The sequence below is a fragment of the Pygocentrus nattereri genome, chromosome 23 (assembly GCF_015220715.1).
Source record: "Pygocentrus nattereri isolate fPygNat1 chromosome 23, fPygNat1.pri, whole genome shotgun sequence".
Taxonomy (NCBI): domain Eukaryota; kingdom Metazoa; phylum Chordata; class Actinopteri; order Characiformes; family Serrasalmidae; genus Pygocentrus; species Pygocentrus nattereri.
The window spans coordinates 9,715,820-9,730,612 of NC_051233.1; the positions used below are offsets into that span (position 1 = coordinate 9,715,820).

Consider the following 14,793-nt stretch of genomic DNA (forward strand, 5'->3'; position numbering starts at 1 on the left):
AACAAATAGAGCCTGTTTTTTTTCCAAGGGTATCAAGGGAGTCTGGGAAATGATTATGTAAAAATAAATGACAACTGGTTTAAGTACATAAACTAACAGAGACCTTATAAGCTGACAGAAAAATATAGAATACAGGCCCTTTAAGTTATGCTGAAGCAGTAATCGTAACTTCAAGTTGCCTTTAAAGCACATAAATGTTCTGCATCGTAACACTAACGCGATCATTTTTATTCATTAGGACTGGCTTGTTGGCGTTTCCAAATGAGGAATTAAATACTAAAATTCACAATCAACCATAATAAGCATGCATCTGTCTTAGTTTTTAAAAATAAAAAAGTTATTTTGCTGCAAATAGTTACACATTAATACATCACTTTTAACGCTAGACATCCCAAAGATGCTGAGAGACAGGTCAAACATCAACTCAGATAAGGAGAAAAGAGCGTGACTAGATTTTTGTTTACCTAAATAGCAGTGATGACAAAAAAAAAACAGTTTAAGACCGAAATCTTTGTTTAGCGATGTGTTTTAAACGGCAGTTTAGATGGTCTCATGAATATATGGCCATGTACAAACTGAATTACAAACACACTAGCCCACTAGTAGATACTAGTAGTAGGTTCACTTCAAGTGAGACCGAAAACTAAGATGCAACCATAAATCTAATTCAGGAATAAGGATTCAATCTGAAGACCTGGCTAATTCTCTTTGTTTTAATATCTTGCACTGAATTAAAAAACTTGGGGGGGGGGGTTATAGACTAATGTCTTGTCCATCTGCTTCTTCACTGGTTTTATGATAAAAATGTCTCGTTTAAAACCGTGATAAATAAGCTTCTAGCTCTAACTGAAAAAGATCAGGACTCCACAAGAGTGTTTAAGAATTCTGGTGAAGTCTACACAACTAACGAAAGATAAAGCTTTTGAATAATAAAGAGGAAAAGATTAGCAGTATGTGAACAAACACTAGAGAATTCAAATTATTATTTGAATGATTTGGTCGGATTTACTGGACAGAAAAACTTTCATTTTGATCATCAGCAAGAATCTGCACTAATAAAGCCAGCTACTTATAAATTCATTGTATTTACAACGTAATAAGCTTGTATTTAACATGTACTAGTCGACGCTAGCTGCCCATTTTGAACAGTCAGCACTAGCCATCCTAATTCTACTGACCTTAATATTCTGACAGATAACAAAAGCACAGGGCAGAAAACTCGCATAAATCAAATTATTTATGCCTCTGTTGTCCGACAATGCCCAGTGTAACATAAAAAAATTCTGCTTTTTAAAATATTTAGCACATCACAGTGATTACATTTTCGAAACATCCGTTAAATGCAATCATCTGTCTGGTGCTGATCTTTTTATCACATTTCTTTATCGCCTTTTAATTTCAATTTGATTCTGATATCATCATGCATCCCTAAAGCAATGCAAAGTAAATAGGTTCAAACCTCACAAAAATCCTGCCCTGTTCTTTTTACAGTGTGTGGGCATTGTGTTGAACGTAGCATTTTGTGAAGAAAAAAAGTGAAGACATTTCTAATTTGTGGTAAACGTATCATTGGGATCACTGTGAATAAGCACGATTCTTATTCTGATGGTGCAGACTTGACACAGCAGGGAGGAAAACTGACAGTGCTCACCGGCGGATGGCGCACAGGGCTAAAGGTGTACTGGACTGAGTGGGATGGGTAGCGGCTCTGCTCACTGCTGAAGTTCCCCTGGCTGGGGGGAAAGCCCGAGCTGGACATGCTGCTGCTGGAAACTGGAGGCTCAGACTGGGCCTAGAGCCTGGAGGCCTGAAGCCCAAGGCACAGGGGCTCACTCACGGGCTTGACACCAGCATAGCGACACTGCCAATGCACCTGAAGAAAGAGGGGAGGAGAGACATTAGCACACTGACAGCAGGCAAAGGGCTTTGCGATTTCAGATCTCACTGATCTTTTCATGACATCACAAGTTCAGAGAGGTTTATAATAAACTATGCATGAAAGCTGCTGTCTGGTGAGCCCATTAGACATGCACTTTTGTTCTAGTAGAGCTGGCCAACATATCGTCTGTACCAGTTTACCATTACTTTCACACACTGTGATATTGTTTTTCAGTAATAACAATATTTTTGATACAGATACAACATCCACAAAATTGCAGCATCTCCTCTGCCAAGCTGTTGCTTTCTGGTTGTATTATTCCATCTAGTCCAATTTAAACATAACAGTAATTGCAACGGAGTTCATTTGCTGGGGGCTTCACACTGATTTAAAACAATACTCTTACATGAACAGAAAATAGTTTCCTTCCTGAAATGTGGTTTCTGTCTGGTTAATGTTCACAATACATCATTACACCAAAGCTGACTTTGGTGCAATTTTAAGAGACGCAAGACAGAACAAAACAGTCCAATCAAAACTAGATTCACTACTGCTCAGATGTTTGCGTAGTACAAAAGCTCACCGCTCAAAAGTCTGAACTAACAAATTTTTAAAAATTATCCGGTTTAATTTTAACATTTTAATAGAAAGGTTTAAATAATTAATAGGACACTAGAAAGCTAGAAATAAAAATGACCACAAACTGGACGTGATGAACAGAGCCATAGAAATTTCTAAAATTAAGGAGAAAGCTGTAGAACATTGAAAATTAAATCAATTAATTTTATTAATAAAATTAATATTTTAGTAATTAGTAAATTTAGTAATTTAGTAAATTAACATCTAATAAACACAATAATATAATATAAACAATAAATAAAATAATATTAATTTCAATAATAAAGAAACAAAAATAAAACAACAACAACAACAAGTAAATTGATAATTACAGTAGACCATTTATCATTTTATTCACTTCATAACACTGAAACCTCACTAGGCTTTGTTCAGATGCATGCAGAGGTTTCTCGCCCTTATTACGCCATTTCCGGCTGCACACACAAATCGAGAAACTGCAGTCACTCTTCGGGCTGTTATGACGAGGCTAAATGTGGTCTTAGGTTTGCAGATTCAACAAGAGAGGCTCTGCACACAGGTCTTTTCCAAAACAATAAACCAAGACACAGTGTTCTCTTACACCGTAATCTACATCTCTAAATCCCTCCATCCATCTGTGCACCCTATCCAGCCTAGTCCACGTCAACTTACGGCAGTCTTCTATTTATTCCTTCACTTCACCTCAAACTCGTTCACCAAATCATTCATATCCTGCCTAACAGATGGGGGCTATGGCTGTAACATGAGCTTACAATACTCTGAAACTGAGTGAGACAACCTGTGAGAGAGAGAGAGAGAGAGAGAGAGAGAGAGAGAGAGAGAGAGAGAGAGAGAGAGAGAGAGAGAGAGAACAGAGTGATAGAGAAGTGTGAAGAGAAACATATGAAAGCAGCAGTGAAGGGGGTGGTGAGAGTCACTCCTACAAAAATCAAGGATTTGTCAAAAACATCTGCTGCACTGATGTCATTCAGACGCCACTGCAGAGAGGAATTACAAAAATGGCGCCTGTTTTTCTTCCCCTTTTTTTCCCCTCTTCGGTCACAACATTAGGACATGATTTCACAGCCAAATAAAAATGCCACAGCACTTGACGCTCCCAACAAATCTGAAAAACACATTTAAATGTAGCACAGGTTGCTGGGTCGTGCAATTCAGCACCTGTATAGTGACAACGGAAACTTCGATATTACACAACAAATGTCAATACTTGGGCTACGTTTACACAGCAGGTAAAAGTGGCCCAAATCTGCTGAAGAAATTCTTACCAAATCTGTTTTTTTTTTTTTCTAATTTGGTTGTTCACATTATCTTTTAAATGTGACCTGTATGCGACACCAGTCTGAACAGATCAGCTCCTAAACGGACCCACATGCGCTAAAGAACAATACTTCACGAGACTCATCTAGAGGTAAACGGTCTTGACGTCCAGTGAACGCCTGTCGCTCCCGGAGCTTTCAGGTTCATCTTCGCCAGTATCACAGGAGCGATTATGAAGTTCCAATGGTGGACAGCTGGGCTCATCGCTCAGAATGTGTTTGAGTTTGCTGTAAAAAGGGCACGTTATTCAGCAATGGGCACTTCTCTGTCTCCTCTGTGTCCTCGGATTCTTTAAACTATACTCTGACACTGCAGCTCCTCAGGCCACGCTCGGCCATTTCTTTCGTAACCTGTTCGAACACTGAGCAGTTGTGATTAGTCTCTTCTAATTTTTTGGTACAGAGTCTCAGCAGTGCGAAATTATGACAAATGTAGAGTTGGACTGACGTAAAAGTTGCATGAATTCCGATCTGGCTATTCAGACAGTTGCACTGCAGCAGATCGGATATGTACTGGATTTCAGCACCACATATGAAAGCGTCTCAAATCGGAATTGGAAAGGGCAGATTCATTGCGTTTTTTGCTGTTTACACTGACACACAGATACACGCGTCACATGTGAAGAAAAAGATCAGATTTGGGCCACTTTTACCTGCTGTGTAAACGTAGTCAGTTTTATCAGCATTAGTAAGCCAAGAAACACACTTGTTCCAAAATTTAGACTGCTTATTGACTGAGAAGCATGTTATAAATATAGGCATTCACTAGGTATGACACTGCAACAAAAACACCAAGAGCAGGGAGTATGTCTCCATTTCCTGTTAGTAAAACTGGATTTTCACTCAAATATAGAGATTAAATGTTTACATATAATTGCACATGTATTTTATATTAAAAAAAAGTACTGGAAAATTTCAACCTGCAGAATCAGCATCAATGTGATACTTGTAGGCTTGTGTCACAAACATCACATTTTGGCTGATGATTATTTTCATCTGAATTGTCTTAATTTCTTCACTGACAATTATTTAAGCAAAAGCCCAAAGTGTACAGCTTGCTGATTAGCTATAAGCCTTCCTAGCTGTCGATACTTAGTAGCTAACATTTAACAACTGACAGGTCTTGTTTAAATATACAAACATTACTGACAACTGTTCTCAGTTTTAGAGCACAGTTAAAGGCATAACTGTTGAAAGGTATCACAAATTGTTTTTCATTTACATGTATTTGACTTAATCAAACTAGAGCTGTCAAAAATAAAATTACATTCAAATACTTATGAAAAATACACATCTGAGGACAGAAAACATTAACTGTAATGTTTAAAGCCTCTGCCGTGGCTCCTAGTATGTTTCAGGGCAATTATTTATTAAGCTCGCAAATGACGGCTAACAGAGGAAAGAACACACCACTGCAGACCATAAACAACATAACAGTTTATTCTTGCTTTACTAAAATTGGGGTTTTACATACTATGGGGATCTTTGAACCATCCAACAGGTTCATCAGCTCAGTTATCCTGAGGACGATGAGGAGGAGGAGGATGATGACGACGATATGTTCACCTGTTAACTGAATAACGTTCAATGGGATAAAATGTGTTCTCAGGTGAGGTAACCAAATGATCTGCTTCAGATAGGTGATTTTTCTGACAAGCCAGCGCATTGAACATGAACACTTTGAAGCACTGTAAGCTAATAATCAATCATATCGTGTTTATACAGTTGTGAAGCTGCGTGCCTAATCAATGACCAATTCATATACTGTTTGCAGCAAAACATATGTACATGTGTGAAAGCTAACTGCGTGAAAACATATAATAATTGCAGTCACCTTAAATAATATTGAAATAACAGCAGATGAAAGATTCTGAACAACATCCAGCCAACAGTGTAGACATTTAGATGCTAACTGAAAAAAATCCTTTTGCATCCTTTTGCTGATCTGCAAATGGTCTACCAGTTCAACTAGAGTCAGTACTGAGGTAAGAGAAACTGGTCGTGGATCAGTACAAAAGGGCAAGGAGCGTGTCCAATGTCTGCTGGGCACAGAATCAGTGAAATGTCCTCTAGCACCTGTGGGCCTCTTACAGAGTTTCAGCTCATGCACAGCTCCAAAGGCGACATCTTAAATTATAAGCCATGTGGCGCTGCCAGGACTGCAAGGACTAGCGAATTTAACTTTAAGGGTTCAGACACATATTAAAAGTAGTCTCTGACTCCGTAGCTTGGTTTTCATCCATGAATTTATATGGGAACTTAGGCATCAAATAATGACTTGAAGGAAAAGATAAGTATTGAATTAAAATTTGCATAGACGTTTGTACATTCACTTTAAGAGAATAAACTTTGTTGCCAATAAAAAGAGAAGTGATAGATTGTAATAGAAAAACAATAGTCAATAGGTGACGTAAATGCAAATAAAAAACTGTCACAGAATGTAGAGGTATTACAGCTACAAAGGATGACAGGTACGACAGGTACGACAGGTACAAGCCACCTGGGGGATTTAAAAATGCACCTTTATCTTCTTAAAAGGGAAAAAAAAAAACACACAACACACCACAACCTCCAAGTATGAGCATAACAACACAAGGCTCTGTACTGCTCAATACAAACCTCTCGATTCAATATGCCTAGGTATCAAACAACACATGCAAACAACTTGAGCAAATCAAGCACTCATTTTAATGTTTATGCTGCACACATAATAATTAAAATTACAAAAGCAAGGCCACAACAAGGGCAGACCCTCCTTCCTCTAAAAATATCACTTCCTCTTGACCTTGAAAATCAGCAACAGGAAGGAGTAGCACACTGGCGCTCAGGACAATATTATAAAATACTGCACTTTTACAAGTGTATGCTCTAAAAATGAAAATGTAAACATTACAATATTAACAAAAAGCTGATTTTCAGCCGCTCCTTATTTTTGCTGTGTTTAAAAAACACACACTGAATTGAGACAACAATATAGCATCAAACCAAATCATGATGATTTTTGTGAATCATTACACCCTTATCTTCCCAAACTGCCTGCATCTGATTTCTCATTATATAACCCCTTGTGTTCTGTCTTGGCACTCTTACAAGAGCAAAACAGCAGTAAAAAGCTTCCCCACGTTACAGATTTCTCCGTAGGATTATAAAAGGTTTTTAAAAGTGCTTTTACCAATGAGATGCAGAGATTTTACTCTTTTGTACAAAGCTGATGGAAATTAAGAACTATTCACATTTCAGTTGATGTGCCGATTCTCTGTTCGCAACACTTTCCTAGGCCAGGAATCTCACATCACATTTTCTATTTGCAAAAAAATAAACAACTCAACGATTTGAATGGGATCTGTAAAGATATTTATTGTGCTTTGATCTAAAATGGATGGTTCATGTAGAGGAGGTACTAGCTTGGATGTTTTATATAATGATGGCAATAGGAACCAGGGATCATGACATTTACAACACAAATATTTCAATTTTATTTACTACTCAATTTTATTTACTACTACTTATTTACTACCTGTCAAGTTTTAAAGTGCAGTCTACTAGCATTTTAATGGCTTTGTGGTATTGATCAAAGGTGTATGCCCATCAGCACTAACAATACTGCCTTTAAGTATGAGTATTAGTGCAACCCTAGTTCCAGGCATCAGACAGCATAGTAATCAGCATTTCTCATAAAATATGTTCTGTTATAGAGCTTTCGGAGACAAAGGCTTTGGACGTCTGGTTCCCATCACCACTAATTTGAATCATTCTGACTTGGTAAGTTTCTCTAAATATAAGCACTTCAAATCAAACCACTCTAAATTACTTACCTTTATAGCTTACTGACTGAATTATGCACTTTGAAAAATCAGTGGAATTCCCCTTTAACGCACCCATTCCATCTCTCACCCAACTTAACTCTCTAACTACAGTCACAGTAGACTTGGCTAGAAGGCATTATAGCAACAAATGTTATAACTCTAATATCATGTCTTGTTGACAATTCAGCACCAGCCGAAGCTAAAGCCCAGGAAACAGTTCTGTGATGACCAACGCAATACTGAAAGTATAATGAACTTGACATGTTGTTTTCTATACAAAGAAAGATGGAAAGGACATAATATCATCTAGTTGACATAAACCTCTGAAAATTGAGTCAACGTGGCAGCCTGCCCCTGCAGGATTTTTCTGCATGCTCCCTGCTCTGCCTGGCCACAGACGCAGCACAATAATTATACGCCCTGTGTTAGACTACCAGTGTCCCGCTGCCAGCAGATTAAGCAATTCTTATAAAAACCAAAGGCAACGTGCAAATGAAAAATAAGCATTGTACCCCTTAAACACACTCACACAGTCTCTCCAGATGGCAGGACTGGTTAAGCTGCAAGTGGGGGAGCATGTCCATTCAGAAACACACAGAACGATGCTTTACCATGGTGAAAAATTCATTCAGAGTAAGCATAGACGATATGACAAAAACAGCACTGCAGTACTCCGAAAACGTTTTCACAACACGATACTTAAGTTTATCTGAAGTTTGCAAACTGACAAAACATCAGCATAACACCTGTTTAAATCAGATATGATAAACTAAGCAAAACAGCCAACATTCAGCAAAACTAAACTTTTTTAAATGCATAATGGCCTGGCATTCAATCAGTGACTTGTTACTATGCAGTCATTACATGCTAGTTGTTGTTTACAGACAAGGTTCTTTTTTTATGATTTATGATGAATTTATGATGCAATTATTCAGGTGTTCTACACAATAGTACCGAAAATGATTTCCTCTGACTTGTAACAAGAGTAGAACACTTTTTGGTGCTATATAGAACTTTTTAAAAGGTTCTTTATTGAACCATTAAGAGCAATTTTTACATTATAGTGGAGAACTGTTTAACAACACAAAGAACAACGTATCTAGTCAAACCCTGATGTGCGATGGAAGTACTGACCATACCTATGACATACACAGAAAAGCACGTGATGGAATTGGTCGCGATAACTAGAGACAATAACGCCACTTTTCCGATACATAATCCAAACCTTGAGCATCAGGTAGCCTGATACTTTCCTTTAAAGACTGCTTCGCTTTAAAAGCTTGGTTTAATTTAAACACTACCCTTTAGCTGATCATCTAAAAGTAGACTAACATGCTTAACTACTCAAACACTACTTCCGAACAGGAAGAACTACACAGGTAAAAACGTTACATCACAGTGTGGATGTGTACATTACACCCAGACAGATTTATTAAAACTCTGAATTAAATTTATTATTTTTTTCCCCCCTTCAATATCCAGCATTTTCCATGAATATCGACCTGACACTCAACACTACAGTTATGCCATCTCAGTAGCAATAACGGTAACATACTGGCCACCTCATTATCACATGAACAAAGTAGTTAGTTGTCACAGTAAAAAGCAGAGAGAGAAATGTGTGTGCGTAGGGTGGGGCGGGTGGGGGGGCTAGTTGCCTTTCAATTCTTAAAGCCGCCGTAGTTTAAGTTCAATTAACTAAGAAATTCCTCAAGCACTAATTAATTCTGATTGACGTTCGATTCTCTGCAATGTCACCATCATGTTACTATCCACACTCAAGTGTGGAAAGCACAGCTTACTTTACAAGGTCAATAAGGTCACACATGAGGCCACACAGTGTTACAGTAACCTGACAGTACATAAAAGGCAGATTTGGGGATAATGAGGAGTCAACTTTCTGTGTTGTGAAGGACACTAGCAAACCCCATCGCAAGTTAAAGCACAATTAATAAGATACTTCAAAAGGCTAATATGATGATTGAGACAGGCTGGAATTGATCCTAAATCAACAATTTTGAGAGAAATGGAATCAGCGGTCCTTCAGTAATTCAAGGAATATTCAGATACTGTGTTTAAAATCGTAATTCATATACTGTAGTGTTGGTGACTTGAAAAATTATGACTCCAATGGTAACACGCTCCTCAAAGGCTATTGTGCTAAAATACGAATCTAAGACCAAGTATCATCAAATCATCTAATGCCTAATATAAAACGGATAAAACTCTTGAATGTGCGTCAGTCCTTAAGCTCTAGGGTCTGCTTAAAACCAAGGCATCTTTTCTAAATGAGCTGAATAACTACATGGAAAGATGAAACTACGTAATTCATTTGCTGGCAGTTGTTGTAAGCTTTTGCCCTTGACCCCGGATTGATGGCTGATTAATAATAAATGGTGGATTAATATATTTAAAAAAAAAAACAAAACCAAAACCAGACCCTGTCTGGTTATTGTGTACTATACTATAACTAGACGGTTATAGTGTACTAAAGGTTTCTGCATTAATGGAAGTAACCAACCTACATTAGGGATGCACCAATAATAGAATTCTGGGTCAATATTCAGCCCTTTTCATGCAGATATCTACTTATGTCAATACTTAAACATTCATCAATCCATAACCTAAAAAAGATCACAATATGAAGTAATTACACTGATTACCATAGTACCACGCAGACAACTTGAGAAGACTTGCACATTATCAGAAGTTAAGCTTTATTGAACAGCACAGTTCAACAGAGAGGTTAAACAGCTACTATGAACATATCAGACCGTCTCTACTGCAAGCTTTGCTGGGCTGAGCAAGAGAAGTTTAACATCTGTAAAAACCAAACCAAAACAAAATGCAGACCACAAACCATATGGCTCCAAAATGCCTTTATGATTCGACATGGATGTTTAACCGACGACCAATGAAAGCACCCCTAAAATAAACAAAGATTAAAGGGGAATTTTTAAAAAAATCTCTGCATAATTCAATGGTTAAGACGTAATCAAAGTCATTCACTGTGGTTTGGTGTGAAAAGCTTTCTTATAGAGTATCACTTCTGCCGAGCAGTAGTGATGGGAACAAGATGCCCACCTCTGAAAGCTCCCTCACAAAAGGTTATTACATGAAATGGGCACGAATGCTCATGTCTGAGGCATGTTTTACACGGAATAAAGTTTTAGCCCAAAAAGTAGTCATTAATTTATCTTAATCTATTCATAGTGGGGGGGGGGGGGGTCATGATGGGTGTTCTAGGGCAAAATAGTTCCTAAAGAAAACAATTTTTACCATCATCAACGTTACATATTAAACCCAGAAGACACGTGTAGGTTCACTCGTGGTTCAGGACCGTAAATACAATGGTCTTATTAGTGTTGTAGCCATGGTGACCCCGGGTTCCTATCACTATTACTGTTAAGAAATCTGAGTCGTAAGCAACTGTTTCACATCAATTATTGTTTGCATCTCTACCACTGAATTGATGCAAAGATTTTGAAAAAAAAAAGAAGGTGAAATTCATCTTCAAGCAGAACTATTACCAAAATGTAAGAAGCTTGTCTGGTGAGGGCTCTCAGTAGCACCTCTAACGTACTAGCTGCATCAACAAACAAGCCTACAAAACACATTCAAGCTAGCTAGAACCAAGAGCAATAAGGATGGTCGAACTTGCCTGTTTTAACCGACGGAGAGCCTAAAAGTTGTTAAAAAACCATGGCACTGACCGAACCTTCTCCATGCAGAGAAGAAAAACGAAGAGAAATTATTCTAGCCCGTTTATAGGCTCGCGTGGAGAGTAAAACGCCGTAATTCCCCTTCTGCAACCCACTAACTAACCTAGCTAAGTAACAACTATCTACCAAGACTTATCAAGACGGAAAGCCAACAAACCAGCTAGCGTTAGAGACATTATTTGGCAGCCCAACGTTAGCGAGATAGCTAACCTAGCTTAGCTTAGCTACGCTCTACCGTGAGCTAATGCTAACATTTAGCTTGCTGGTGTACTGAAGGATAACGCGCTTCCAAACCCACTGCGACACAAAAAGGCAGCCGTTTTTTTATACACTGGAAACTACGCGTTCGACCGCAGGAGTACAATATTTGGAAAATATGCTGCACTTGAAAGAAATATATCTCACTAGCTCGGCTAGCTTCACATTTCACCTTTGCTTTCCAAACCGAGTCGCCATATTTAGCCAGCTAAGCTAACGGAGCCTTGTAACTTCAGAGATAACGCTAAATCCGCCGCTACAGACGAGGCTGAAGTTGGCTTCCTATTCGCCAGCTTCATGTTCGAATTCGCCCGTTCCACCTTAAATGGTGCAGCAGTTGCATTCTGGCGAATAAGGCCAGAATGTAACTGCTGCACCATTTAAGGTGGAACGGGAAAATGGAACAAGAAGCTGGCGAATAAGCTTCGTTCGCTACAGCAACGTTGTTCAAAACCCGGACTGCAAAACTATTTTTCTCAAAATCCACTTGCTAGAAAACATCTGAAAAAAATATCCAACTCACCTCATGTCTGTATAAATCCCAGGGACACGTATAAAAGACGAACTTATATGAATAAATTGTGATATTTTTCCGCCGCTGACGGACTGTGCGAGTGTTGCAGACACTGATCTGCTGCACATCAACCTCTATGGTACTATTTGTCCTAGCAGCACTAACACAACTAAAGGAGGTGTACATTAATTTTAGGCTTTCCCCACAACAAAGCAAGTGATTTACACGCCTCCTCAGCCTTAACTGCTTTCTACTCTGCACTTTTACGAGCACTCGTACTTTCTACTCGACCCTGAACTGTTGGTAGCGCAATTTGTTTTGTGTGTACCAGCTAGGACCAACGCGGTGTGACGTGAAACGTTTCCCCACAGGCAGCCCTATCGCTCCTACAAACCTTCCCCACCCAAACCTTTAAAGTATTCCCTTCCCATCCGTGTAGCCTAATAAACCAACACGTACGACTAAAAGATTTAGCCAAACCCGTTTCTCAAGAACTCTCACATTAGCTGATTAAAAGCGCACTCCGTAGAAAACGCCCCACATAAACATCTGTATATGGATATTAATAATAAGGTGTGGGTACAATTAATATATTGATGCCACCAATTAATGCATTGCGACCACAAATGACTACATTGAGACCATAAATTACTATACTGAGTGCACAAGTTCATATATTCAGGTCACGAATCAATATATGGATGCCACAAATTAAGACATAAAAGGCAAAAATTAGGAATATTTTGAGGCCATGAGTTATGAGAAACTTAACTTGTGTCCTCAATATATTAAATCGTGGCCACGCCTAATAAAAAGACTAATCACCACGTTATCTTAGGGGTTCCGTGTCTTTATTATTTGAAACGAGGTGTTCTTTTATTAAGATAAACCAGCCCCTCAATGCAGGTGCGCGGAGTTAATACCCCTTTACTCGCGCTGAGCTTATCTGCGCGTTTTCTTTTCACTTTCTGTTTTGGAACCCGCCATGCAAATACAGTGGGAACCTTTTTTGTGACAGGGCGTTTTCCGCCCGGATTATTTTTCGAAGCGGTAAACATGCTTGTTTTGGTCTGTGTGGCTTTTTGTTGCCTTGGTTACTTTATTTCTGTAAAATTTTTATATGATCGACTGAAACGGAGGGACGTTTTTCGTCCTCTGCCCAGGGACAGAGCTCAAGGCTTTCTCTCGATGAGCTCAGAGAGTCCAGAGGGAGGAAACCCGCCCGCTGTGGATGCTGTTCGGGCGCTTTTTGTAACCGCGCATCCCGACGACGAGTGCATGTTTTTCGCACCTTCAGTCTTAAAACTCGTTGAGTCAAAAGCGTCCGTTCATTTACTATGTTTGTCATCAGGTACGTCATCATTTGCTCGAAAAATTCACCAAAAACTGTATTAACGCTACGTGTCTAAGCATTTCCATTTCAAGTCAATGTACTAATGTTGCTGTACTGCCTGGTAAGGTTTCCATAACAACAGACCAACGTCTAAACCTTTCCATGTTATTAGGCCTGGGCGATATTGCTGAAATTCAACATCACATTTCCCAACTATATCATCGAAATATAGCACGGCTTAAAATGATATGTAAGTCAGGGGAACTTACAAGGGAAAAAAAGGCTGAGATGGAACTTACAAGGGAAAAAAAGGCTGAGATGGAAACAAACTCCTGCAGAGTGGTTTGGTTTGAAATGCTCTGTTCTACAGTCAGAGTTGTTCACAGTGGTGGTGATGGGAACCAGACGTCTGAAGAGTTTAATGCCTGGCAGCTCCCTCACAGAGAGTTATTACATGAATATTACATGTTAGATATATGCTGCCTGAAGGCTGACACATTGTTTTATGATAAGGCTTTGGCTTTAACCCATTCATGTTAATTTAATCCTTGCGGAGTGGTACATGCACGCTGTTATAAGGCAAAAATAGTCCCCAAAGAAAACTTATTTTCAGATTTGTGACTGTTATACTGTAATCACCATTGCATATAAAAACCTCAAAGGCACATGTAGGTTCACTGGTGCTTTTGTACGGTTTTAGTATATAAAAGCACTTTATTTTAGTGACAATATATAATATATTTCTATTTTTTTATCAAATAATTGCTAAAACTGAAAAGCAATATTCTGATATATCAGTATACCAATATAGATAATCTATCACTCAGGCCTATACATTTTCTCTCTAAATTAAAGTCAACATATCTGGGGTTGATCTAAATTGGAAATGACTTGTGTTATATTTAGGGAATTTCTACAACCAAGGTGCCCAACGCCGACAGGAGCTCCTTGACAGCTGTGCAGTTTTGGGAATTCCAGCCAACCGGGTCACCATTGTTGAGAACAAGTAAGAACAGCAGAACATGTTTCTGTCTACAAATCACTGACAGCAAGTACGAGTGGCAGCACTCTGTGCCAGGGCTCTTTAATGGCTACAAGTTAAAACATATGTCAACATCTGTTCCAACTTCAAATAAGCTTCATATGTCCATGAGCGTGTGAATATAAATGTGGAAAATAATTAATGTGAATTGCAGTTAGCATAGGGCTACCATACTACTAGAGTACAGTATCCCGTAGACAACAAAAGCCATGTGCTGTGCTACAGGGAAGGGGTGTGAGTAGCCAGCCAGCATGAGAGAACGCACCAATCAGCCCGTCTCAAGACCCTCCCCTTGTTCATTAGCC

The 14,793-nt window shown here is 38.8% G+C and overlaps 2 protein-coding genes across 11 annotated transcripts in view; one reads left to right on the forward strand and one right to left on the reverse strand.

The window, feature by feature from the left end:
* Nucleotides 1-12,415, reverse strand: part of ncor1 (nuclear receptor corepressor 1) — a 105,758-nt gene extending 93,343 nt beyond the window's left edge. For 4 of the 10 annotated variants that reach the window (XM_037533624.1, XM_017714850.2, XM_017714851.2 and 1 more), the window contains exons 1-2: nt 12,123-12,414; nt 1,652-1,873 (exon numbers count right to left, since the gene is read on the reverse strand). In XM_037533624.1, the coding sequence (XP_037389521.1) occupies nt 1,652-1,759 (108 nt within the window). In that variant the 5' untranslated portion in view covers nt 1,760-1,873; nt 12,123-12,414. Of the gene's footprint in view, nt 1-1,651; nt 1,902-12,122 lie in introns of those variants that run through there. The other 6 variants (XM_037533623.1, XM_017714854.2, XM_017714856.2 and 3 more) reach the window with 4 other exon arrangements.
* Nucleotides 12,416-13,120: 705 nt separating this feature from the next.
* pigl (phosphatidylinositol glycan anchor biosynthesis, class L) overlaps nt 13,121-14,793 on the forward strand; it is a 50,477-nt gene continuing 48,804 nt past the window's right edge. The window contains exons 1-2 of the mRNA XM_017714857.2: nt 13,121-13,464; nt 14,353-14,452. Coding sequence (XP_017570346.1) covers nt 13,170-13,464; nt 14,353-14,452 — 395 coding nt within the window. The 5' untranslated portion in view covers nt 13,121-13,169. The remainder of the gene's footprint in view (nt 13,465-14,352; nt 14,453-14,793) is intronic.